The sequence below is a fragment of the Schistocerca cancellata genome, chromosome 3, assembly GCF_023864275.1.
Source record: "Schistocerca cancellata isolate TAMUIC-IGC-003103 chromosome 3, iqSchCanc2.1, whole genome shotgun sequence".
Classification (NCBI taxonomy): Eukaryota; Metazoa; Arthropoda; class Insecta; order Orthoptera; family Acrididae; genus Schistocerca; species Schistocerca cancellata.
In genome coordinates this window covers 10,882,761-10,909,417 of record NC_064628.1, presented here as the reverse complement: position 1 = coordinate 10,909,417, position 26,657 = coordinate 10,882,761, and the positions used below count along the sequence as shown (strand labels likewise).

Below are 26,657 nucleotides of genomic sequence, written 5' to 3'. Positions count from 1 at the left end.
TGATATTTCGATGCTCCACACTTGCTGCTCATGCATAAAGTCTCTCACAACCCTTCTTGTAATAATTTCGCGATCACTCTGTCTATTCCAGAACATATTTTTATATTTACTTTTAAATCAATTAATAATCTACAAGAACAAATAGATAGGCGTGTGATGCCAGTCTGGAGAGCGTGTTCGACTAGCCTAAGTGCTGGGGCGACCGCTCACGGTAACTTTGAATCTCGGCCCGGCACAAATTTTCATACGTCGCTTCTGGTAGTACATCTACACCCAACACAGTTAAGCTGAATTTCAGGAGTAAATTTCGCATATTTTTTGACTGGACTACTTTTCTTCTCACACCCTTCGACAGCCGCTAAGGGGTGTCTTCCCACCGAGACTGCGTCTCATGTTGAATTTTTCACTGAAGTATTCCTGTGAAAAGCTTCCAGAACGACCCAGACGCTTCGCTCTTGCCTCACTGTGTTTCCACGCCATCGCCCCGTCTGGGATGACTTGCTGCACCCAACATCATGACGGACTTGTCATTCGCAAATGAGCATGGTCAGTGCAGTAGCATATCACTGCCGTGTCCCGAGTAAGCAGATCCAAGTGGGTGTAGATTATTACAGCAGTTACACATAGATGAAGAGATATGCACAGTAAAGAACAGCATGCAGAGCTGCATCAAAGCAGTCTTTAACCTGAAGACCGCAACAGCAACACATCTTATAAAACGAGCTGACTTAGTTCATTTAACAGAAAGTGTATTTGGTGAACGTACGACTGGAGAAGCAGCGTGTGGTCACTAAAAGATAGTGCCATAGGGTATCCAAAAGTCATGCATACAAATCCTCCATGGAGGATAATCCTCCGAAACTCATAGTGTTAAAAAAAAGTTACGGGTTACAGTAAATTGTGCTTTTAATGGATGTTCATAAGAGTACGGACAAACCTAACGTGAAATGTTCGAACTTTAAGGTCAATTAATGCAAAGCGAGAATCCCGTGTTCGTGCTATGCAGCACATATGAAGGGCTTATTTCAATAGTGGTACAAGTCCATTACCTCCACTTTTCTGTCTATAATGATCCAAACAAACGGAAAGAAAGGTTCATTTCTAGCAAGAAGACATATGCTTGAATATTTCTGGTATCTCAACTGCAGATTTTTCAGCGCTCATTTAACTTTACGACTCTGTATCTCACAATGAACAAAAATGGACTTGCACCAGTATTGAAATAAGCCCTTCATATACTTGTATCAGGGAATGTACATAAGGGTTCTTCAATAAATTTAGACAAATTGACTCATATAGTTTGAGTTCTTGTTTAGTGCAGTTCGATGTCACTTCTGTTCGTAACCCTCCAAATGGTTTATCGATGCTCTAATTACGGCAGTCGCGATGGAGTACTTCGGTTGCGACGAATGAAACGGTGCCATGATTTACATTTCAAAATGGACGGCACTGTCTGAGCGAACATTGTATCCAGTTCGCTTGATGTATATTAAGAGCTAATATCTGCAATATCAACTCTACTATGAAGCTCTTATTTTTGTAATTCGCGCCATACTTCTTTCGTCGGCGCTGTGCTTTCTCGACGCACATTTGGCGCAGCAGACACCTGCATTAGTACTGGATTCTCAATCAAACGCTCGCTGGTGCTCCGCTATCTGTTTTGTGTTTAATCTCTCCGTTGTTATGGTGGTGTCAGACGAAGTTTTCCTGTAAATTCTCTATCCCGTCTTGGCTCCTTATACAACAGCTCTATAAACTTCAGTGCACTGTTGATTATTCTTAAGAGTACACTACATTAAAGGGACATTAACAAGAAGCTGGCGTTGATCACCGCTTGACAGTTTCCTTTCTCCCGAAATATGTCAGTACTACAGCCTAACAGTCAGTGACGTACTGATGCCTCAGTACAATTTCAGAGAGTGAAGAAACACACATACGATGTCGTTAACATCAAAGCCTGCATATTTCTTCCTTCACTGAACTAGCAGGCGTTGCACTTATCGTAATGCGTGGTTACAAAAATCACATAATATCTGTCATATATATAAAAATTGATATTTATCATTAGTTTTTCCCGCTCATGCGTTTTCGGTGTTTGCTACATCCAGTAAAAAATGGTATATATGTTTTTGTGTCTTTTTTTGCATCTCCACATACACCACTGGATCTATTCCAACCAAACTCGTTGTATGGAAAGAAGTGCTGCAGGGGAGACAATCACCTAGCACCGATAGGGGCGGTGATGCAAAGGGCTGGTAATGCTTGACATTTCAGTTGCCCTGCAGTACCCACATGTTGTGCAGGATGTATCGGAATGTAGTACATGCACAGACCAGTATTGCTGAATAGAGAGATGTGGAGGAGGAGCAGGATAGTGATGAGGAAGGAGGAGGTCGATAAAGAAAGGAAGAGGAGGAGATCGACAGATGGAGGAAGGAGTAAATGGAGAGACAGGGGGTAGAGGTGGACAGAGAGAGAGGAGGGAGGAGGATCTGGAAAAGGTGAGGCAGAAGGGAGATCTGGAAAGAGAGAAGGCGGAGGATGAGGTGGATAAAGAGAGAGGAAGAGGAGGAGAAGTGTGCAGTATATGTGACATAACAAATGTCAGTGGAGGTGTGGCTAAAAAGCTAGTCTACCAATATATAAAGCAGCAAGTGTGTGTCTATGTCCAAAAAATCTCCTCCCAAAGCCCTGGATCGATTTCAACAAAATTTGGCACACAAACAGAACACTTCACACGTATCAGTACTGTGGGTGTTAGAACTTCCTAACTCCCATAGGAGCGGAGACATAAGCAAAAAAGGTTTCAATCGCTGTCGTGAAAACTGCCGTGCATGACAGGCATGTTTTGTAGGTGTTTTATCTGCACACCTTATTGAGCTGTTTTGTAGGACACCCTATACATCAGGGACAAGAAACGGTTTTTCAGCTTCTGATGTGTAGCTGCCTTACACAACAGGAAATGGTATTGGTGTAGTATTAGCTTGCTTCAGACACCTGCTTTATATGTCAGGGGCAAAAAATGGTTTCCAAACGCCTCACACGTAGGCTGCCATGCACAAAAGTTATGTTGTGGAAGTAATATCGGCCTGATTTATCACCTGTTTTGCAGGGGCTACATGTACTTATGAACACAGCTGGCAGAAGGTTGAAATGGGCAGGCCGTGAGGGAGGGGGGGGGGGGGGCAGGAGGGCTTCGACAGCTGGCAAAGAAGAAGTGTCTTCTGGTAAACCTTCCGGGATGTAAGGTCGTGGTCCATGAAACTCTTCAGCTCCTAACGTTTCGTCCAGAGCTGCGCTGGACATCTTCAGAGGGGTGTTTCTCCTCCGGTGAGTCTTGCCGAAGAAGTGGATGCAGAGAGGGGCAGGACGGAATGGAAAGAGAGGTCTGGCAGGAGGAGATGGACAGAGGGACAGGCAGAGGAGATGATGGACTGAGAGAGGGAGGAGGAGAAGATAGATAGAAGGGAAGAAGGAAGAGAGAAAGGCAGAGGAGCTGATAGACAGTAAAAGGAAGGGAGATGATGGACAGACAGAGAGGGGTAAAGAGGTAATAGACAGAGAAGGAGGAAGGGGGAGATGGAAAGAAGGAGGGCATGGGGGCATAAACCGGGTGAGAGGGACAGATGAGATGGACACTGAGGAGGAAATACACACTGAGAATGGGGATGATGGAGAGGTGTAGGAGGTAATTGAGGGGTGTAGAAAGGTTGCTGGCAGTTGCGGAAGGAAAAGAGTGTGAGGAGGCAGGTGGAAGAAGGAGAGGGTGTGAAGTGAAAGAGGGAGAAGGTGTGAGGCTGCAGGAGAAGTCAGAGAGGGCATAGGCAGGCAGGGTGAACAGAAATAGTTTGCAAAGAAGCAATATTTTTGTCAGCTTGTTTCTAAACCAAATGTGATACCATATGGATGAATACCACAGATAAATTTAACGTCCTCTCTGGAGTCATACAGTGTAAAGCAGCAAAGATTGCGACACATGTATGTGTACTATACGTATGGCATACACACATGTGGCTGAAGCCGCTGGTGAAAGGCTAGAATGTTACACTAGGTACCAAGGCATTGATTAGACTATTGTTTTGGCAGTACTTAACATTGTCTCATTAAAAATTAATACTTATAACCAAAATTGTATTTTAGAATAAATGCCAGGGTTTTTTGTGACAGTTCATCCGAGCATAGGGGAGACATACAACAATCAACATCAAACATGTTGGACAGCACTGATGGTCACTACATATTTACCATGAACTATGTATGAACAATAATCATACTTAAAAATGTAATCAAATAAAACCCATCACAGTAATACAGTCAGATATTGTTGGAAAGAATAGGAGTAACATGCACGGAGTATGGACTGAGCAAGGTGATTAGCTACACGTTGGATATAATCTGATAAGAAATTCAACAGTTAGGGCAACCACAATCGAGAATAGATAACAAAGTCTGGTATTTATTTTCATTAAATCTAATTTCTTGCTAAAGCCGAGATTGTAAGATCAATGTAAATGATTAACTCCTCATGATTGGGGTTCACAGTCATGTAGAAGGGCCGCGCGGGGCAGCCGTGCGGTCTTGGGCGCCTTGCCACGGTTCGCGCGGCTCTCCCCGTCGGAGGTTCGAGTCCTCCCTCTGGCATGGGTGTGTGTGTGTTGTCCTTGACGTCAGTTAGTTCAGGTTAGTGTAAGTAGAGTGTAAGCCTAGGGACTGATGACCTCAGCAGTTTGGTCCCATAGAACTTTGTCATGTACAAGTTTTTAAAGGAAATCACTAGCCATTGGCTGTAGAAACTATTTCGCAATTGCAATTTCGGCTTTTAGACCAGTACCAAGTGGTAATATTGCTCCAGAACACGCCAAACGTTAAAATCTTCTGAGACGTATGCGTGTCATCATCCAACTGAGCCTTCTCACTATAAGAATATAACAAGAGTAAATGAGCGCAAAGCTGCATACGTTGTAAAATGATAAAAACCACATAAACTATGGTCTGTGTTAACATCCTTAACACAAACAACAACGAACCGAATGTTCTTACACACTATTTACATACAAACAACTCTGAAATTATTGGTATATCTGAACACTTCTTAAATAAGGAGATAATTCAGAGGCTTCCTTTACCAGGATACAGGTTGGCTGGCAGCTTTTCTAGGAGCTCTTTGCGGTGTGGGGGAGTAGCCATGTATGTGAAAAACGGTATCCCATTTGAGTCAATTGATGTTTCAAAGTACTGCACTGAAAAGGTGTTTGAATGTTGCGCAGGTGTGGTTAAATTTAGTGGAGCTAAACTTCTTAATGTTGTTATTTATAGATCCCCAGACTCCGATTTCACGACGTTTTTGCCAAAGCTAGAGGAGGTTCTTGGTTAACTTTATAGAAAATACAAAAAGTTAGTTATATGTGGTGACTTCAATATTAATTGTATAAGTGATTGTGCAAGGAAAAGGATGCTGGTAGACCTCCTTAATTCATATAATCTTATGCAAACCGTATTCTTTCCAACGAGAGTGCAAGGGAACAGTAGAACAACCATAGACAATATTTTTGTTCATTCGTCATTACTAGAAGGGCATTCTGTTAGCAGAATGGTGAATGGCCTTTCAGATCATGATGCACAAATTTTAAGTCTAAAAGATTTTTGTGCTGCAACACATGTAGTTATCAACTGTTTAGGAGAGCTGATCCAGTTGCTGTAGAGACCTTTGTAAATCTTATCAAGGAACAAGAGTGGCAAGACGTTTATAGCGCTGATACAGTAGATGATAAATATAATGCTTTCCTCAAGACTTTTCTCGTGCTCTTTGAAAGTTGCTTTCCGTTAGAACGTTCAAAACAGGGTACTAGCACAAACAGGTAGCCTGGGTGGCTGACTAAAGGTATAAGAATAACTTGTAGAACGAAGTGGCAATTATATCAAAACGTTAGAAACAATCACAATCTAAATGCAGTAGCCCATTACAAACAGTACTGTAAGGTACTTAAAAAAGTTATGAGGAAGGCAAAAAGTATGTGGTATGCAGATAGAATAGCTAAGTCTCAGGATAAAATTAAAATCATATGGTCAGTCGTAAAGGAAGTTGCTGGTCTGCAGAGACAGGTCGAGGATATAGAATCAGTGCGTAGTGGGAATGTCCGTGTTACTGATAAGTCGCATATATGTACAGTATTTAATAATCACTTTCTGAATATTGCAGGTGAACTAAATAGAAACCTAGTCCCAACAGGGAATCATATAGCGCTCGTAGAAAAAAGTTTTCCGAGACTGTTACCTGAAATGCTCCTCCATGATACTGACAAGAGGGAGACTGAGTTAACAATTAAATCACTAAAGACCAAGAACTCTCATGGATATGACGGGGTATCTAGCAGAATACTGAGGTATTGTTCTATGTATGTTAGCCCAGTTCTCAGCCATATCTGTAACTTTTCCTTTAGGAGTGGTCGGTTTCCTGACCGATTAAAGTACTCGGTAGTGAAGCCACTTTATAAAAAGGGAGACAGGGATAATGTTGACAATTATAGACCTATTTCAATGCCATCGGTGTTTGCTAAAGTTATCGAGAGGGTTGTATATACAAGGTTACTGCAGCATTTAAATTCACATAATTTGCTGTCAAATGTACAGTTTGGTTTTAGAAATGGCTTAACAACTGAAAATGCTATAGTCTCTTTTCTCTGTGAGGTTTTGGACGGATTAAATAAAAGGTTGCGAACGTTAGGTGTTTTCTTTGATTTAACGAAGGCTTTCGACTGTGTTGACCACAAAATATTACTGCAGAAGTTGGAACATTATGGAGTAAGGGGAGTAGCTTACAATTGGTTCGCCTCTTACTTTAAGAAGAGAAAGCAGAAGATAATTCTCCGCAATATTGAGAGTGGTAATGATGTTCAGTCCCAATGGGGCACTTTTAAATGGGGCGTTCCCCAAGGATCGGTGCTGGGGCCACTGCTGTTTCTTATTTATATAAATGATATGCCTTCTAATATTACAGGTGATTCAAAATTATTTCTGTTTGCTGATGACACCAGCTTGGTAGTGAAGGATCTTGTATGTAATATTGAAACATTATCAAATAATGTAGTTCATGAAATAAGTTCGTGGCTTGTGGAAATAATTTGATGCTAAATCACAGTAAGACTCAGTTTTTACAGTTTCTAACTCGCAATTCAACGAGAACTGATATTTTAATCAGACAGAATGGGCATGTTATAAGCGAGACGGAACAGTTCAAGTTCCTAGGCGTACGGATAGATAGTAAGCTGTTGTGGAAAGCCCATGTTCAGGATCTTGTTCAGAAACTAAATGCCGCTTTATTTACCATTAGAACAGTATCTGAAATAAGTGACATTTCAACACGAAAAGTAGTCTACTTCGCATATTTTCATACACTTATGTCATATGGTATTATTTTTTGGGGTAATTCTTCTGATTCAAAAAGGGTATTTTTGGCTCAAAAACGGGCTATTCGAGCTATGTGTGGTGTGAGTTCCAGAACCTCTTGTCGACCTCTGTTCAATAGTCTGGGAATTCTGACATTGCCCTCACAGTATATATTTTCTTTAATGTCGTTTGCTGTTAGCAATGTTAGCTTATTCCCAAGAGTTAGCAGCTTTCACTCAATTAATACTAGGCAGAAATCAAATCTGCATGTGGAATGCACTTCCTTGACTCTTGTGCAGAAAGTAGTGCAGTATTCTGCTGCATCCATTTTCAATAAGCTACCACAAGAACTCAAAAATCTTAGCAGTAGCCCAAACGCTTTTAAGTCTAAACTGAAGAGTTTCCACATGGCTCACTCCTTCTATTCTGTCGAGGAGCTCCTGGAAGAGCTAAAAAATTCAGCAAATTCCAGTGTTACATTCTTGATTTTCTTTATTTAAACTAATGACGTGTCGCCTGAATTTGTTTCTTGTATTTCATTTTATCTGTTTCTACAATCGTGTTATAATTTCATGTATTGACTCGTTCCATGACCATGGAGACTTCTCCTTAATGTGGTCCCACGGAACAATAAATAAATAAATAAAAGTGCACACACACCCATGACATTTAACGACGAGGCATTACAGAATTTATATACATGGAATGTTATGCAGTGTGTGTGTGTGTGTGTTTGTGTGTGTGTGTGTGTGTGTGTGTGTGTGTGTGCGTGCGTGCGTGTGTGTCTGCTTGTGACTTGAATATTTTGATTAGATTTGCTGTTATTTTGTAGTTGATTATATGAAATATATTTTGTGAACGTTGTAGAGGGCTTTGGGCCATAGTTCCGATTGGTAATTACTGATTATATACAGCATTTTTTTAGTGTAGAGCATGATACAGTCTCTTCTTTCCTAGTTAATTGGTGCTTTCTAAGGTGGTGACAGTCCATTCTATGGATCACCAATAACAATTCCTCTGATTGAGATGACAACACCTTATGCATATTTTACATGTGGAGATACCACTGTAACACTTGACAAGCATCGTAGAACAATTCAAATATGGCGATACGTTGTGCCTTACACGAAGAGTAGCCGTAAATAATGGAATTAATTAGATTGTTCCAATAGTTGGCAGTAACTCATTCTGCCTATTTGTTTGGGTGTTAGCCTGCTTAGTATAATATTTTGGCTAACATGTATTTTCTGTAGTTATAAGCTCAGTCAGGTTAGTTTTAGTATCTTTCTCTCTTAGGCCTAACTTGAAATGTAAAACGTTGTTTAGCGTATTATTTGGGCGATAGCTTTGGGACAGTTACTCTAGAACTCAAATTTATGTTTTAGGGACCATTTTGACAGATGTGTGAATGTGTGTGAGTGTGTTTGTGTAAAATAACATTGTGATGCTTGAATTAAACTGCATTTTTCGTGTTGTTGACATTCTTTTTCAGACATGGGAAGAAGATTGTGACACTCGAAAAGTGTTATAGTACAATTTAGATGTGGAATATAATTAATCTGAATGTCTGTTATGCCCCACACTATGTAATTGCATAGTAAGCAAACTAAGAACAGGAGCATAAGGCAGTACTAGATTTCATTCCTCATGTCCAAGTTTTGCAGAATAGTGGTTGAAGTAAAACTCCTGTTTAGCAACTATGTATTTCTGATTCATTAACTGCATTGAATAACCAAACTTTAGTTTTTAACTATTATTGACAGTATGTTTTGTGATCATTCTCATATTCAATGGCGAATGCTACATAGTTTCCAATGACATTTATAGATGCATGTTGGGAATTCACCCCAAGACAGTCCAGTGTTTGACGTAAACAGTTCTTTAGTGAAGAATGAAGACACAGTTGATAATATTTCTTAATATGACGCCATTTATACAATTGACTTTTTTAAAGTTTCTCTGTTTGTTTGTCTGTGTATGTGAGAGTAATTTTTTGAAGAAACACTTTTCAACAAAAGGCAGAAAAATTGAGATTGTTTGGATACTTGGAGCACAGCTAAGTTTGCTGCCCTGGGGACTACATTGTGATTGGTTGTTTCATTTTAAGGGACTGTAAAGTACTGATACGTGACTCAAGGGAAGAGGAGGGTAGGGGAGAGGAGGGGGAAGATGTCGAGGGGAGTAGCTTGTCGTGTGGCGGTGATGACACCATTGATGTATGTGGTGTCCTCACTGACAGCAGTGATGACTTCTGCGATGAGGGGGAGGGGAGGAGGCCTCGTGGTGATACGAGATTTCATTCCTTCCAGTCCAAAGTGGACTTTAATTGTCATGCGTATACAGTTCAGCTGATGATATTGGTGAAGAAATCACCTCAGTATTTGCCGAAACGACTGTGGGAAATCCCAGAGGACATGTCCGGGTTTTCAAATGGGGATCTGAAAATGCAAGTCTCAACCAATGTGTCACATTGTTCAGTCTCGTAGTCGACGGTCCGCTAACCTGTAATCTTCCTTCTTCCTTACAATAAATCTTTAACGTTGCCCGTTTTTGTTGCAGGAGGATGAACAGGTGGCACTTGGCGTGGGTGGGCAAGACGATGGCGGCGGCTCTGGTGGTGTGGCTCGTGGTGGCGACGGGCGTGGTCCGCATCGAAGTCCCGCGCAGCCCCCTGTCGCCCGGCGCCGTCGCCAACGCCACCCCGTCGTCGCGCGCCGCCTTCGCCAACTCTCCCACGCCGGTCGCCGCCGCCAAAGCCGCGCAGGAAACGAAGAACACAGTGCCGCCGAGTGTTCTGCACGGCGCTATGAAGCAAGTCTCCAACGTCCCTTTGGAATTCTGGGCCAAATACTCTGGCAAGACGCTGCAGCTGAACAAGACGTGCGCGAAGTTTCCTAGTGTTCTAGAATTGGACTTCAACAACCTTTACTGGCAAAGGACGGTGACCAGCAACGGTACCGTGTATCTCTTCAGTGCTTACGTTGACGTTCGCAAACAAAACAAGCAAGCGCCGACCGTCCGGCTTATCGGTATGATCGACAGGATCGAACCTAAGACCAAACTGACCTGTCAGCTCTGGTTCGAAGGGGAGAAGGCTCCCGTCTTCTCCCAGGTGTACGAGTACAAGTACATGTGGAACGCGAAGTGGGGCAACCACAAGCAAGGCATCCTGCAGCCGTACCTGATCAGCTGCAAAGTGCCGGATTCCCACAAGTCCAAAGTGCCGGCAGTAGTGTCCGTCGTGGAACACCAGTGCGACACGGCCACGGCCAGTCTGCGGATAAGCCACGAGAAGCCGGAGAAGAAGAAGGGCTTTGCCGTGTGCGTCAAGGGGCTGGACTTCAAGCACGCAGACATGACCCTCCGCTTGGTCGAGTGGATCGAGTTGCTGGGCATCCTCGGAGCCGACAAGGTGTACCTGTACGAGCTGCAGACGCATCCCAACATGAGCCGCCTGCTGAGGTACTACGAGGGCACGGGACAAGTGGACGTGAAGCCCCTGACGCTGCCCGCTTTCCAGCCCAACGTGCACCCGCTGCAGCACCTGTACCTCACCAGGAAGCTCGTCCACAAGCGCCAGAACGAGGTCATACCGTACAACGACTGCCTGTACAGGAACATGTACAAGTACGACTACATAGCGCTGCTGGACACGGACGAGGTCATCGTGCCCGTAAAGGCGCTCGATTGGCACGAACTGATGCGCTCCATCGAGTCCGACGCCACGAAAACCAAGCAGCCGGACTCTTACAACGTGCGGAACGTGTACTTCTTCGACGACGCGAAGCACGCGCACGGCTGGTTCGCAGACATCCCGCCCTACATGCACATGCTGCAGCACGTGTACCGCGCCAAGAACTTCACGAAGGCGGGCCAGTTCGTCAAGTGCTTCCACGACACGGAGAGGGTGCTGGCGCTGCACAACCACTTCCCGTTCCACTGCCTCGGCTCCTGCCACTCGTTCTCCGTGCCGACGGAGGCGGCGCAGCTGCAGCACTACAGGAAGGATTGTGTGAACCAGCTGAAGAACACGTGCAACGACTACCGGACTAACGTGCTGACCGACACGACCGTGTGGAAGTACAAAGAGGAGCTGATTGCGAGGACTGCAGCCGTTCTCGACGCTATAGATTACACGGCGTAGCTGTAGTGGTCGCACTGCGCTCCTTTCCTGCAGCCAGTGCTCAGAGGTGGACAACAGACCTACAGAGTGGTCCGGCGAACTTACTGTGGCTACGAAAGCGCCTGTGCTATATTTATTCCAAAGAGGAAAAGACTGAGTTTCGCTTCCTAAATAGAGAAAGTGCTAGTTTCGCTACATTAAAGTGCACGTGATTGTAGACCAAAGATACTTAATATTCTGAGAAACTTATTTGTGCTGTCCAACGTAAAAGTACATTATGTATGATAGTTTAATGGATCTTCAAGTAAACGAGCTTATATTTTTTTACAAAACTGGGAAAAGTATTTGTGATTTTTTTTAAGTTGTTACTTGACAAATATAAGCATAGTTAATAATAAATGAAAAGCACCAGTTTGCTTTTGTTCTACAATATTATTTTTACTGCTAACCGGTTTTCGGCTTACAAGGCCATCTTCAGGCATTTACTGAGTATTATCACCAAAGAAGTTAAATGTTAGCAGACCACATTGGAAGAGAAGTAACACATCTAGACTGAAGTAGAAACATACAGTGAGTAACATCTTTGCAATGAAATAGTAAAAACTGAACAGTACATAACTAACAATGGAGTTGACAGGAAAACCTTTAGCACAAAATAAGAATAGCATGCCTACATAACAGTTTCTATTGATAAACAAAACTATTGAAATAAGATAAAATTAGTACTAGGCAAGGCTGCATCAAGAGGTATGAAACATGGAGAGTAATACACAACCAATTAAAAAAGAAGAGACAGTTGTCAATGTAAATACAGAATACACGAGGAACTTAAGCCATATCAATACAATAAACAGAAATTAATAAATGCAGGAAAATTGAGGTGTTTGAGGGAATCTACAGTTTGAGAGTGTGGTGGCACTGCATTTTAACATTAACATTATAATCAAAGCAGTGGCTGTATACCAGTTTACATTAAATAAATGTGCAAAGTAAAATATGAACAGTATTTGATGAGACAACTACAAGGGGAGTTAAACAAGGACAGTAATACAAGTACAAGTTAAAAGCAAACCCTTAACTATTGAAACTACAGCATATGTGGAATACAAAGACAACTGCAACAAATAAAACAACTTAATGACTACAGGAAAATGGGAATATGTAGGAAGAGAGAGTGTGGAAAGTAATGAACAACAAAGATGATTATATGAAGTTTAGGAGAGGGGAAGTGTTGAGTTGCGTCTGGTCATTTAGGATGAGATCTGGACTGTGAGCAAGATGTTTGTTAATTTCCAGGGCTTCCAGCAGGTTGAGTTTATGGCCTTTGTCTGCTAAGTGAAGTACACGGGACACTGGCTGGTAGTTGTGACCCTCACTCAGTACATGCTCAGCAAATGTAGAGTCTGAATTCTGCAACCTCCAGCTGCGTTCATGTTCAGCCAGCCTAGTTGATATGTCTCTGCCTGACTGACCAATGTAAAATTTGTCACAATCAGAACAGGTGATTTTGTATACACCAAAAGCAAACTGGTGCTTTTCATTTATTATTATAATGTTGTTCTACCAAGAACGGACGGAATATTCTGTTAATATGATAAGCATAGTTGTCTACACAATGAAAAGATTAAATTGGCATCAGGCCACTGCCCTCTATCTGCTTCGTTCCTGGGCTGTTCATAACTAACAAATAATGAGAATTTTTTATGACGCGTTCCAACAACCCTACCACAACAAAGGTCAAAAATTAATTATGATTGTAGTGTTGCTCACGCTGCTAAATATTGCATTTTCGGGCAACAACAAAGTTATATTATGTGGCAGGTATCATTAGAGCACAATTAATAAAGTCATTTCTTGACATAATCGATAAACTAGGCACTCATCTTTTCGTGTTTCCCACGCTGGTCTCGTTGTGCACTTGTGGCTCAATTGTCGAAAATCTGGGTAGTGGTGACTCAAAACTCGGGTGCAAAGAGGCCTACGTGTTATTCTGCGATATTCAAAAGTTTTACAGATGTGTTTCATAAACCATTCTTGGAGATTAAACTTTTGCAAGTTAGGACAGTGGTGATGTAAAAATGTAATCAGCACTACGAATTTAAGTTACACTTCTTTTTTATTACTTTTGTTGCAATATCACGTAACTCGTTCCAAAACGTCACTTCACAATATAAAACATACTTGAAATTATCTTCCTCACTGTTATAAAGTTCACATTTCATAAACAGACTACAATTTGCGTCTTTTTAACACGACGACCCAAGCTCGACTCTCTAATAACCGCTTACGCGCCCAAAAATCAGAGATACAAGTACGTCAAGATCATAGTGACAAAAGAAAGAATACACATAAGAATAATATCATTGCAATATATACATATCGAAGTACCTCTACATTAATGAAATCAAATCTGAATGTTGTCACAGAAATATGTTAACTGTTTTAGAGAAACACAGTAGAATATTTCTGGTATCGAGAGGTTGAGGTGCGGTGCCGTAATGGTTACGAAGTTCAAGTACCATTACAGCATCGAACCACAGTGCCTCAGCTGTTCTGGTTTCCTTTTCTTGACCCCTATTTCACGCAAAGCATACAAAACACCTGTGATGTGTGGCGTCATCACTATGGCCAATATTGTTTTCTGTCTGGCTGACAGAAGAATATGGACATAATCTTCCCTTCTCCGTTGACTTACAAAAAGGGAAACAATAGGTTTCAGGTGGATTAACACACTCAGAAACTCCAACAAAAACGGGAAGGCAGAACAGGATCTTCTACCCTTTACGGTTATTTCATTTCCCCAAGACCGGCAGACTGGCAGCAGCAAAGTTTGTGCTCTTCACCTGGATAGATATTGAGTACAACAAAGTTGACTGTAAAAAATTGTGAATTTCGTCAATTTAGTCGATGATCTGTACGTCTCGATGGCTGTCTGCGATGACGATGGAGCTGACGTTGTAATGCTGCTGACCATGTTGACTTCGGCGCCGCTGTATTTTGACTAGAGGTGGCTCGGATTTCCTGCTTTTTAGATTGGAATGGGTCCGAGAAGGTGAAACATGTGTGGCGAATTGGAGTGATAGTGCAGGTTGCAGAAGTGATCTTTTTCAAATATGTACATCGAGGTCTGGGATTATGGAGTTGGATCTGCTTATGCTTATGGTGGACAATCAGTGCAGGAGACAGGGGTTTGATGCAGGTTGAGATGAGATTTGGATTAGACAGGGGTATCTAAACGGGAGAGTATGAAGTGGTTCTGGAAATACGTCGCTGTGGATTTAAGTTGACGTGTGGAACTGGCTGCTAGTGTAGTTTCCTGAAGGATTTGTGAAAGGGATTAATGTTTTAGAGCACTGTGATTACGAAACGGACTATATCTATGGAGGTGAGCACAGACTGTAAGGAATTGTTTGTGCTGAATAGTGTATCGATAGAGTGGATAGGGATGGTTTATTCAGGATTAGTGGGAGGAGGCATATTTTTGCATTTATACAGGGTGTTTCAAAAATGACCGGTATATTTGAAACGGTAATAAAAACTAAACGAGCAGCGATAGAAATACACCATTTGTTGCAATATGCTTGGGACAACAGTACATTTTCAGGCAGACAAACTTTCGAATTTACAGTAGTTACAATTGTCAACAACAGATGGCGCTGCCGTCTGGGGAACTCTATAGTACGATATTTTCCACATATCCACCATGCGTAGCAATAATATGGCGTAGTCTCTGAATGAAATTACCCGAAACCTTTGACAACGTGTCTGGCGGAATGGCTTCACATGCAGATGAGATGTACTGCTTCAGCTGTTCAATTGTTTCTGGATTCTGGTGGTACACCTGGTCTTTCAAGTGTCCCCACAGAAAGAAGTCACAGGGGTTCATGTCTGGCGAATAGGGAGGCCAATCCACGCCGCCTCCTGTATGTTTCGGATAGCCCAAAGCAATCACACGATCATCGAAATATTCATTCAGGAAATTAAAGACTTCGGCCGTGCGATGTGGCCGGGCACCATCTTGCATAAACCACGAGGTGTTCGCAGTGTCGTCTAAGGCAGTTTGTACCGCCACAAATTCACGAAGAATGTCCAGATAGCGTGATGCAGTAATCGTTTCGGATCTGAAAAATGGGCCAATGATTCCTTTGGAAGAAATGGCGGCCCAGACCAGTACCTTTTGAAGATGCAGGGACGATGGGACTGCAACATGGGGCTTTTCGGTTCCCCATATGCTCCAGTTCTGTTTATTGACGAAGCCATCCAGATAAAAATAAGCTTCGTCAGTAAACCAAATGCTGCCCACATGCATATCGCCGTCATCAATCCTGTGCAGTATACCGTTAGCGAATGTCTCTCGTGCAGCAATGGTAGCGGCACTGAGGGGTTGCCGCGTTTGAATTTTGTACGGATAGAGGTGTAAACTCAGGCGCATGAGACGATACGTAGACGTTGGCGTCATTTGGACCGCAGCTGCAACACGGCGAACGGAAACCCGAGGCCGCTGTCGGATCACCTGCTGCACTAGCTGCGCGTTGCCCTCTGTGGTTGCCGTACGCGGTCGCCGTACCTTTCCAGCACGTTCATCCGTCACGTTCCCAGTCCGTTGAAATTTTTCAAACAGATCCTTTATTGTATCGCTTTTCGGTCCTTTGGTTACATTAAACCTCCGTTGAAAACTTCGTCTTGTTGCAACAACACTGTGTTCTAGGCGGTGGAATTCCAACACCAGAAAAATCCTCTGTTCTAAGGAATAAACCATGTTGTCCACAACACACTTGCACGTTGTGAACAGCACACGCTTACAGCAGAAAGACGACATACAGAATGGCGCACCCACAGACTGCGTTGTCTTCTATATCTTTCACATCACTTGCAGCGCCATCTGTTGTTGAAAATTGTAACTACTGTCATTTCGAAAGTTTGTCCGCCTGAAAATGTACTGTTGTCCCAAGCATATTGCAACAAACGGTGTATTTCTATCGCTGCTCGTTTAGTGTTTATTGCCGTGTCAAATATACCGGTCATTTTTGAAACACCCTGTAGGAGTAGGTTGTGCAGGATGGCTTGGATGTGTTACGTAGGGGTGGAAGTTTCAGATGTGATCATTCTTTCAGAAGATGATTGACTTTGTGGTGAGAACAAGTGGGAAGGTTTTTACAGTCTTGAGTGAGGAGATTACAATAAGTTAGGCATTTGAGACATTGATTGGTTGGACTTGAACCAGGGAAATTCAGCACAGTTTCTGTGGTGGCACATGAAAGCGCGATTGGTAATGAGGTGATTGATAGTTGAATGGGATATTGAGAACAGGCAGACTATGAATATCGGACTATAGTTGCTGCGGATGTGTAGAGCTTTGTCTATTTGTAAGTTATGATTGGTATTTAATTCCTGTTTAGCCTCATCTTGGACTGGAATTGTTGCGATTGTGTACACCTTTGTCGATTTAGGAGTTAGGATTGGTATTTAATTCCTGCTTAGCATCATCATCTGTGATATCTGGACCAACGCCCTTAATCATAGCAGTAATGGTAGTTGGGTGCTGGGGAGTTTGGGGTTATTTGGGGTGAGGGTGACTGATTCAGAGCAAGGATACATTATAACCAAAGGTAACGTCAGTGAGTCTAATCATTCTTGATTTAAGCAATTTGGATCAGATCGAGACAGAACAAAGGAATGAGGTGCAGCAGAGATTTCGGGGTTATGGGAGTGGAGATAGGTTTGGAGATCTCATGTCTGTATGATGTCTTTTTTTGGTTTCTGGAATGGGCGAGGAGTCAGTGTTTAATCCTTTGTGTTGATTCTTTTGGGATATGGTTTGTGAGGCTGTTGGTTGGCTCAGTGGATTGGATTTGTTGAGGCTTGATGTCTTACCAGGTCCATTGTCTGTCAGACTGTATGAGGAAGCCGATGGATTTGGAGGTGGTATGGATGATGGTGGAAAAGCAGTGAAGGATGCATATGATGATGGTGTTGTTGTAATGCTATACATGATGTGGTATAGCTGTGGTTATAGCATGTGATGTTGGTGTGGACGTGGCTGCTGTATACACTACTGGCCATTAAAATTGCTACACCACGAAGATGACGTGCTACAGACGCAAAATTTAACCGACAGGAAGAAGATGCTGTGATATGCAAACGATTAGCTTTCCAGAGCATTCATAGAAGGTTGGCGCCGGTGGCAACACCTACAACGTGCTGACATGAGGTAAATTTCCAACCAATTTCTCATACACAAACAGCAGTTGACCGGCGTTGCCTGGTGAAACGTTGTTGTGATGCCTCGTGTAAGGAGGACAAATGCTTACCATCACGTTTCCGACTTTGATAAAGGTCGGATTGTAGGCTATCGCGATTGCGGTTTATCGTATCGCGACATTGCTGCTCGCGTTGGTCGAGACCCAATGACTGTCAGCAGAATATGGAATCGGTGGGTTCAGGAGTGTAATACGGAACGCCGTGCTGGATCCCAACGGCCTCGTATCACTAACAGTCGAGATGACAGGCGTCTTATCCGCATGGCTGTAACGGATCGTGCAGCCACGTCTCGATCCCTGACTCAACGGATGGGGACGTTTGCAAGAGAACAACCATCTGCACGAACAGTTCGACGACGTTTGCAGCAGCATGGACTATCAACTCGGAGATCGTGGCTGCGGCTACCCTTGACGCTGCATCACAAACAGGAGCGCCTGTGATGGTGTACTCAACGACGAACCTGGGTGCACGAATGGTAAAACGTCATTTTTTCGGATGAATCCAGGTTCCGTTTACAGCATCATGATGGTCGCATCCGTGTTTAGCGACATCGCGGTGAACGCACATTGGAAGCGTGTATTCGTTATCGCCATACTGGCGTAACACCGGGCGTGATGCTATGGGGTGCCATTGGTTACACGTCTCGGTCACCTCTTGTTCGCATTGACGGCACTTTGAACAGTGAATGTTTCATTTCAGATGTGTTACGACCCGTGGCTCTATCCTTCTTTCATTCGATCCCTGCGAAATCCTACATTTCAACAGTATAATGCACGACCGCATGTTGCAGGTCTTTACGGGCCTTTCTGGATACAGAAAATGTTCTACTGCTGCCCTGGCCAGCACATTATCCAGATCTCTCGCCAACTGAAAATGTCTTCGATGATGGAATGTTGTATCGTGTTGAAGCTGCATGGGCAGCTGTACCTGTACACGCCATCAAAGCTCTGTTTGACTCAATGCCCAGGCGTATCAAGGTCGTTATTACGGCCAGAGGTGGTTGTTCTGGGCAATGATTCCTCAGGATCTATGCACCCAAATTGTGTGAAAATGTAATCACATGTCAGTTCTAGTATAATATATTTGTCCAAAGAATACCCGTTTATCATCTGTATTTCTTCTTGGTGTAGCAATTTTAATGTCCAGTAGTGTATAATGGTGGTGTCAGCAACGAAAGTCGTGAATGTCCAGTAATGTCAGACGCTGCCAAAGATATAGCAGATGATTTTGATGAATGTGAAGATGTGAAGTGAGAGATTGTATGGATTGCCCTTCTGCTGGGATGACTGGGCAAATGTCAGAGATCTAAGAGGAATAATTAACATGCTGTAGAATATACAGGGTGTTTCAAAAATGACCGGTATATTTGAAACGGCAATAAAAACTAAACGAGCAGCGATAGAAATACACCGTTTGTTGCAATATGCTTGGGACAACAGTACATTTTCAGGCAGACAAACTTTCGAAATTACAGTAGTTACAATTTTCAACAACAGATGGCGCTGCCGTCTGGGAAACTCTATAGTACGATATTTTCCACATATCCACCATGCGTAGCAATAATATGGCGTAGTCTCTGAATGAAATTACCCGAAACCTTTGACAACGTGTCTGGCGGAATGGCTTCACATGCAGATGAGATGTACTGCTTCAGCTGTTCAATTGTTTCTGGATTCTGGCGGTACACCTGGTCTTTCAAGTGTCCCCACAGAAAGAAGTCACAGGGGTTCATGTCTGGCGAATAGGGAGGCCAATCCACGCCGCCTCCTGTATGTTTCGGATAGCCCAAAGCAATCACACGATCATCGAAATATTCATTCAGGAAATTAAAGACTTCGGCCGTGCGATGTGGCCGGGCACCATCTTGCATAAACCACGAGGTGTTCGCAGTGTCGTCTAAGGCAGTTTGTACCGCCACAAATTCACGAAGAATGTCCAGATAGCGTGATGCAGTAATCGTTTCGGATCTGAAAAATGGGCCAATGATTCCTTTGGAAGAAATGGCGATCCAGACCAGTACTTTTTGAGGATGCAGGGACGATGGGACTGCAACATGGGGCTTTTCGGTTCCCTATATGCGCCAGTTCTGTTTATTGACGAAGCCGTCCAGGTAAAAATAAGCTTCGTCAGTAAACCAAATGCTGCCCACATGCATATCGCCGTCATCAATCCTGTGCAGTATATCGTTAGCGAATGTCTCTCGTGCAGCAATGGTAGCGGCGCTGAGTGGTTGCCGCATTTGAATTTTGTACGGATAGAGGTGTAAACTCTGGCGCACGAGACGATACGTGGACGTTGGCGTCATTTGGACCACAGCTGCAACACGGCGAACGGAAACCCGAGGCCGCTGTCGGATCACCTGCTGCACTAGCTGCGCGTTGCCCTCTGTGGTTGCCGTACGCGGTCGCCCTACCTTTCCAGCACGTTCATCCGTCACGTTCCCAGTCCGTTGAAATTTTTCAAACAGATCCTTTATTGTATTGCTTTTCGGTCCTTTGGTTACATTAAACCTCCGTTGAAAACTTCGTCTTGTTGCAACAACACTGTGTTCTAGGCGGTGGAATTCCAACACCAGAAAAATCCTCTGTTCTAAGGAATAAACCATGTTGTCTACAGCACACTTGCACGCTGTGAACAGCACACGCTTACAGCAGAAAGACGACGTACAGAATGGCGCACCCACAGACTGCGTTGTCTTCTATATCTTTCACATCACTTGCAGCGCCGTCTGTTGTTGAAAATTGTAACTACTGTAATTTCGAAAGTTTGTCCGCCTGAGAATGTACTGTTGTCCCAAGCATATTGCAACAAACGGTGTATTTCTATCGCTGCTCGTTTAGTTTTTATAGCCGTTTCAAATATACCGGTCATTTTTGAAACACCCTGTATGATAGTAGGGATGGAGTTGAGGTAGGTATATATAATAGTTGAAATTATGGTAGTAGATATATCCATTGATGTTGACGCTTAGAGGTAGTGTATGATAGGCGATGGTGACAACAAACACCCAACATGGAGTGATTGTGGTTGTAACGTGAGTAACAGACATGGCTGCTGTGACGACACAGGCGAGGAGCAATCATGGAGAAGCGGCTAATAGGACGATTGTGAATGCACAGTTTCAGCGGCAACTTGAAAGATGAACAGCATGTGAGGAAATTCTATGTGAACGTGGAGATAACCCATAAATAGTGTAGGATAGTGATACCATGAGTAAAAGAGGGATTCCAACCCTCAAGAACAAAAAAAGAGTTGCAAATTTACTTTTCTATACTGGTAAAGTGAAGAGGACGATGCAAATAATGAGCACAACAGATAAAAGAAATTAATCGCACTCACAAGACATCACTTTAATACCGTGTTATGCCACCTCTAGCCAGTTTGGCGAAGAAGAAAGCCCACAAGTTTTTTTCAGTTATGCCATATCCAGCTGAAGCCACTTATTTATGATTAGATCCGAAAGGGATATCACATTGGGGCGACCTTGATTGTTATATTCCACCCATTGTACCACAAAGTCCCAAAAAAGTTTGTGAGATTAAGCCTGAATTATTTAGTTGGCCATACGAGGAGAGAGAGAGAGCCTCAGGGTTTGTCAAACCAGGAACGTTTGCAGGCTGTCCTGTGAACATGGCTGTTGCCGTCTTGCAAGGCGGGAGCACCCGCGGCATACACATAACGAAGATGTAGAAGGCAGAGCAACACCTTTTTATGTAAGTAATCGCTCTTCCGGTTGGTTCGATGTGGCCCACTACAAATGCCCCTCTTGTGTCAACCTCTTCATCTCAGAGCAGCACTTGCACTCCACGTCCTCAATTATTAGAATGAAATTTTCACTCTACAGCGGAGTGTGCGCTGATATGAAACTTCCTGGCAGATTAAAACTGTATGCCGGACCGAGACTCGAACTCGGGACCGGTTCGCAGGAGAGCTTCTGTGAAGTTTGGAAGGTAGGAGACGAGGTACTGGCGGAATGAAAGCTGTGAGGACGGGGCGTGAGTCGTGCTTGGGTAGCTCAGTTGGTAGAGCACTTGCCCGCGAAAGGCAAAGGTCCCGAGTTCGAGTCTCGGTCCGGCGCACAGTTTTAATCTGCCAGGAAAATTTCTCAATTATTATTTGGATGTATTCCAGTCCCTATCTTCTTCTGTAGTTTATAGCATCTATAGTTACTGCTAGTACCGTGAAAGTTATTCCCCGTTATCGTAACACATGTCCTCTCATCGTGCCCCTTCCTTTGTCAGTATTTTCCATATCCTCTTTTCGTCGCCAATCCTGCGGAGAACCTCCTGCTTGCTTATCTTTTCAGTTTACTTGCTTTTCAACATCCTTCTACAGCACCCCGTCTCGGGCACTTCGATTCTCTTCTATTCTCGTTTTCCTAGAGTACACGCTTCACTAGCATACAATGCTGTGTTCCAGACGTACATTCTCAGAAGGCTTATGTTTAATACTACCAGATTTCTCTTCACCGGGAATAAGCTCTTTGCCTGTGCTAATCTGCATTTTATGTGCTCCTTGCTTAATTTGTCATTTGTTTTTTGCTTCGAAGGAAGCACAATTTCTTAACTCAGTCTATTTCGTGGTCCCCCAATTTTAGTGTTAAGTTTCTCTCTAATATCGTTCCTGCTACTCCTCATTGTTTTCGTCTTTTTCTGGTTAAGTCTCAATTCATATTGTGTACATTAGACTGTTCATTCCATTCAAGCCATCCTATAGTTCTTCTTCACTTTCACTGAAGATTGCAACGTCACCTGCAAATCTATTCAAAAAATGGCTCTGAGCACTATGCGACTTAACTTCTGAGGTCATCAGTCGCCCAGAACTTGGAACTAATTAAACCTAACTAACCTATGGACATCACACTCATCCATGTCCGAAGCAGGATTCGAACCTGCGACCGTAGCGGTCGCTCGGTTCCAGACTGAAGCGCCTAGAACCGCAGGGCTACTCCGGCCGGCGCGCAAATCCATTCATTGACACCCTTTCACACTGAATTTGAATCCCACTCATAGAAATGAAAGTCGTATAGGGATTCCGATAATACGCCCTTGATTCACTGCCAGGACTTGCATGTTTATCACTCCTTGATCATCTCGTTTTCTTATTGGTTAATTTAAAGTCTTACATATTTGTTTTCATTTCAGGTAAACGGCAGCTGGTTTTATTGCATTGTGTTGCTAATTACGACCTCGTCCATATTGCACTCTTTGAATTGTATTGTAAATTTGTTGCTCATACACTGCTTGGTATTTGCTTACATCCGTTACATTGCATAGAGCAAATGATTCCATATTTGCTTTTTTTAAATATAAAACATATTCTGATTTCGTTGCGTGATGTTCAGTGGACTCGTGTGTATTTGTTGCTACTTACTAATCCGTGTGTAAACTGCTCGATGTAAATAAATTGAAGGATGTTGCTTGTATTCTTGTTTTTGTTTCCGTCCATTTTTCATACTTTCTCTCATTTAACGGAGAACTCCATGTTTGCAGCTTTTGACAGAATTGGTACTCATCTTTGTTACATCTTGTCACAGAATTGGTATGTAATTCTGCTGTGAACGAAGTTCCTTCTTGTCAACGAGTGTGGTTTGTAGTCTTAGTGACGAGAACATCCTTCCTTGCAAATGCTAAAAATGTAACAGTAGTTACGGACATGCGTTGACATGTTATTGATAGGTAGCACAAACCATACGTTTTAGCATAAATCAATGTGCTAGAATCATCCTCTCACTCCAATGAAAATTACAAAGCAAACAACACATACTTTCATCATTGTACGTGCTTGTATAACCAGAGTTTACTAAATGCAGTATAATTTAGTACGATGGAAGCACGGGATGGTTATAACTAAACTTTCGCTACTTGAGTCAGTGTAGACGTAAAATTATTTACCATGAGGGTACCCAACCCTTTCAGCAGTAATGTTCAGACCGTGCGCTGCAGGATATGCGTTATTAGCAATGTTAGTGCCATGACTTGCCGTTAGGCGGCAGCACTGGTACGGGACGTGGGGCTGAAACACAAGCATCAGTGTGTAATACAGTCGCAGGCAGTCAACGTGGGTCTGGACGAGGTGAGCAGGGCTTTACTCGTAAAACTGTTTTATCAAAATGATAGCAACAGGGCTGCTGCTTTAAGCAAGTAGCGACGCGTTAAAAGAATACGGAGCGGCCCTCTCCCTGCACCGGTGTTGCAGAACACGACTCGGAAGTTTGAATTAACTGGATATTTGTGTGGGTATTGCTCCTGAGAGGGGCCGACTGCTAATTGCAGCACATATTGTTGAAGAAGTTACCGTTGTCATGACAGAATGCTGGCAACAATGTGCGATCTTCAAGCTGAGCATGAGCTCAACATTCCATTGTCCACTGTTGTTTTGGGCAGCAGTATAACAACCTCTAGCGCGGTTCCAGACTGTCGTGGGTACAGATGGTCGTCACACTGAAAAACGTTTGTAACTTGGAAAGTAAACATCGTACACAGATAACAAATCTTATCCTTTCATGTGGAAATTAAAATGTGTGTTTGGTTTTTTTTTTTTCAAAGGTTTATTCGTTATTTCTCTTCCGCATGCCCTTACAAATGCTTCCAAGACGTTACCTATCTAGTGTCATTTGTTTTTCATGGTTCAAATGGCTCTGAGCACTATGGGACTTAACATCTGAGGTCATCAGTGCCCTAGAACTTAGAACTACTTAAACCTAACTAACCTAAGGACATCACACACATCCATGCCCGAGGCAGGATTCGAACCTGCGACCGTAGCAGCAGCGCGGTTCCGGACTGAAGCGCCTACAACCGCTCGACCACAGCGGCCTGCTTTTTTTGTCATGGAGGCCCCTCCAAGAGGCGAAAGTTTAGTTACAACCACCCTCTATGTTCACCCTATTCCACACAGTCCCATGTTCAAATATCCACTTCGAAATAGAATGTTTTTGCTGCGTAATACACTCCTGGAAATGGAAAAAAGAACACATTGACACCGGTGTGTCAGACCCACCATACTTGCTCCGGACACTGCGAGAGGGCTGTACAAGCAATGATCACACGCACGGCACAGCGGACACACCAGGAACCGCGGTGTTGGCCGTCGAATGGTGCTAGCTGCGCAGCATTTGTGCACCGCCGCCGTCAGTGTCAGCCAGTTTGCTGTGGCATACGGAGCTCCATCGCAGTCTTTACCACTGGTAGCATGCCGCGACAGCGTGGACGTGAACCGTATGAGCAGTTGACGGACTTTGAGCGAGGGCGTATAGTGGGCATGCGGGAGGCCGGGTGGACGTACCGCCGAATTGCTCAACACGTGGGGCGTGAGGTCTCCACAGTACATCGATGTTGTCGCCAGTGGTCGGCGGAAGGTGCACGTGCCCGTCGACCTGGGACCGGACCGCAGCGACGCACGGATGCACGCCAAGACCGTAGGATCCTACGCAGTGCCGTAGGGGACCGCACCGCCACTTCCCAGCAAATTAGGGACACTGTTGCTCCTGGGGTATCGGCGAGGACCATTCGCAACCGTCTCCATGAAGCTGGGCTACGGTCCCGCACACCGTTAGGCCGTCTTCCGCTCACGCCCCAACATCGTGCAGCCCGCCTCCAGTGGTGTCGCGACAGGGACGAATGGAGACGTGTCGTCTTCAGCGATGAGAGTTGCTTCTGCCTTGGTGCCAATGATGGTCGTATGCGTGTTTGGCGCCGTGCAGGTGAGCGCCACAATCAGGACTGCATACGACCGAGGCACACAGGGCCAACACCCGGCATCATGGTGTGGGGAGCGATCTCCTACACTGGCCGTACACCACTGGTGATCGTCGAGGGGACACTGAATAGTGCACGGTACATCCAAACCGTCATCGAACCCATCGTTCTACCATTCCTAGACCGGCAAGGGAACTTGCTGTTCCAACAGGACAATGCACGTCCGCATGTATCCCGTGCCACCCAACGTGCTCTAGAAGGTGTAAGTCAACTACCCTGGCCAGCAAGATCTCCGGATCTGTCCCCCATTGAGCATGTTTGGGACTGGATGAAGCGTCGTCTCACGCGGTCTGCACGTCCAGCACGAACGCTGGTCCAACTGATGCGCCAGGTGGAAATGGCATGGCAAGCCGTTCCACAGGACTACATCCAGCATCTCTACGATCGTCTCCATGGGAGAATAGCAGCCTGCATTGCTGCGAAAGGTGGATATACACTGTACTAGTGCCGACATTGTGCATGCTCTGTTGCCTGTGTCTATGTGCCTGTGGTTCTGTCAGTGTGATCATGTCATGTATCTGACCCCAGGAATGTGTCAATAAAGTTTCCCCTTCCTGGGACAATGAATTCACTGTGTTCTTATTTCAATTTCCAGGAGTGTAGTACCTGACACAGTTGCTACACACTCTGTAACTAAGACTAACAAAGCATACTCGGTGCAAGAAGCAACACCATTCAAAGCAGAATTGCATACTCCGTGACAAGATGCAATGAAGCTGAATACCAAAACCTCTCAAAAGCTGCCAACACAGAGGTCTAGATAAAACGCGAGAAAGTACGAAAAATGGAATGGGAACAAAAATAAAGTAGAGTATAGGCAGTACGCTTTCAGGGCAATTAAATCAGGCATTTCATACACAGAATAGTAAGCAGAAGTAAGTATACGTGAGCCTACAGAACACCATGTGACGAAACCAGATTCTGTTTTACATGAAACAAAGACGAATATCGAATCATTTACTCCATTCAGTGTTAAAGTTGCGAGCAAAAATAAAGCACAAAATGAGCAACATATTTACAGTGCAATACAGAGAGTGAAATACACACAAGAAGTAGTAAAAAGATACACACTGTGGTGAAATCATGTCAGATGATTTTAAGGCTTTGCCATGTGCTAAACTACAAAA

The 26,657-nt window shown here is 43.8% G+C and overlaps 1 protein-coding gene and 1 non-coding gene across 2 annotated transcripts in view; both read left to right on the top strand.

Annotated features, from left to right (window-relative positions):
* The window catches only part of LOC126176783 (uncharacterized), a 211,760-nt gene extending 199,002 nt beyond the window's left edge, over positions 1–12,758 (top strand). Inside the window, exon 2 of the mRNA XM_049923954.1 lies at positions 9,946–12,758. Coding sequence (XP_049779911.1) covers positions 9,946–11,530 — 1,585 coding nt within the window. The 3' untranslated portion in view covers positions 11,531–12,758. The remainder of the gene's footprint in view (positions 1–9,945) is intronic.
* A 9,016-nt stretch (positions 12,759–21,774) lies between these two features.
* On the top strand, positions 21,775–21,849 carry Trnas-cga (transfer RNA serine (anticodon CGA)). The gene has a single exon. It is a non-coding gene; the product is annotated as a tRNA-Ser (tRNA).
* Positions 21,850–26,657: the final 4,808 nt, after the last annotated feature.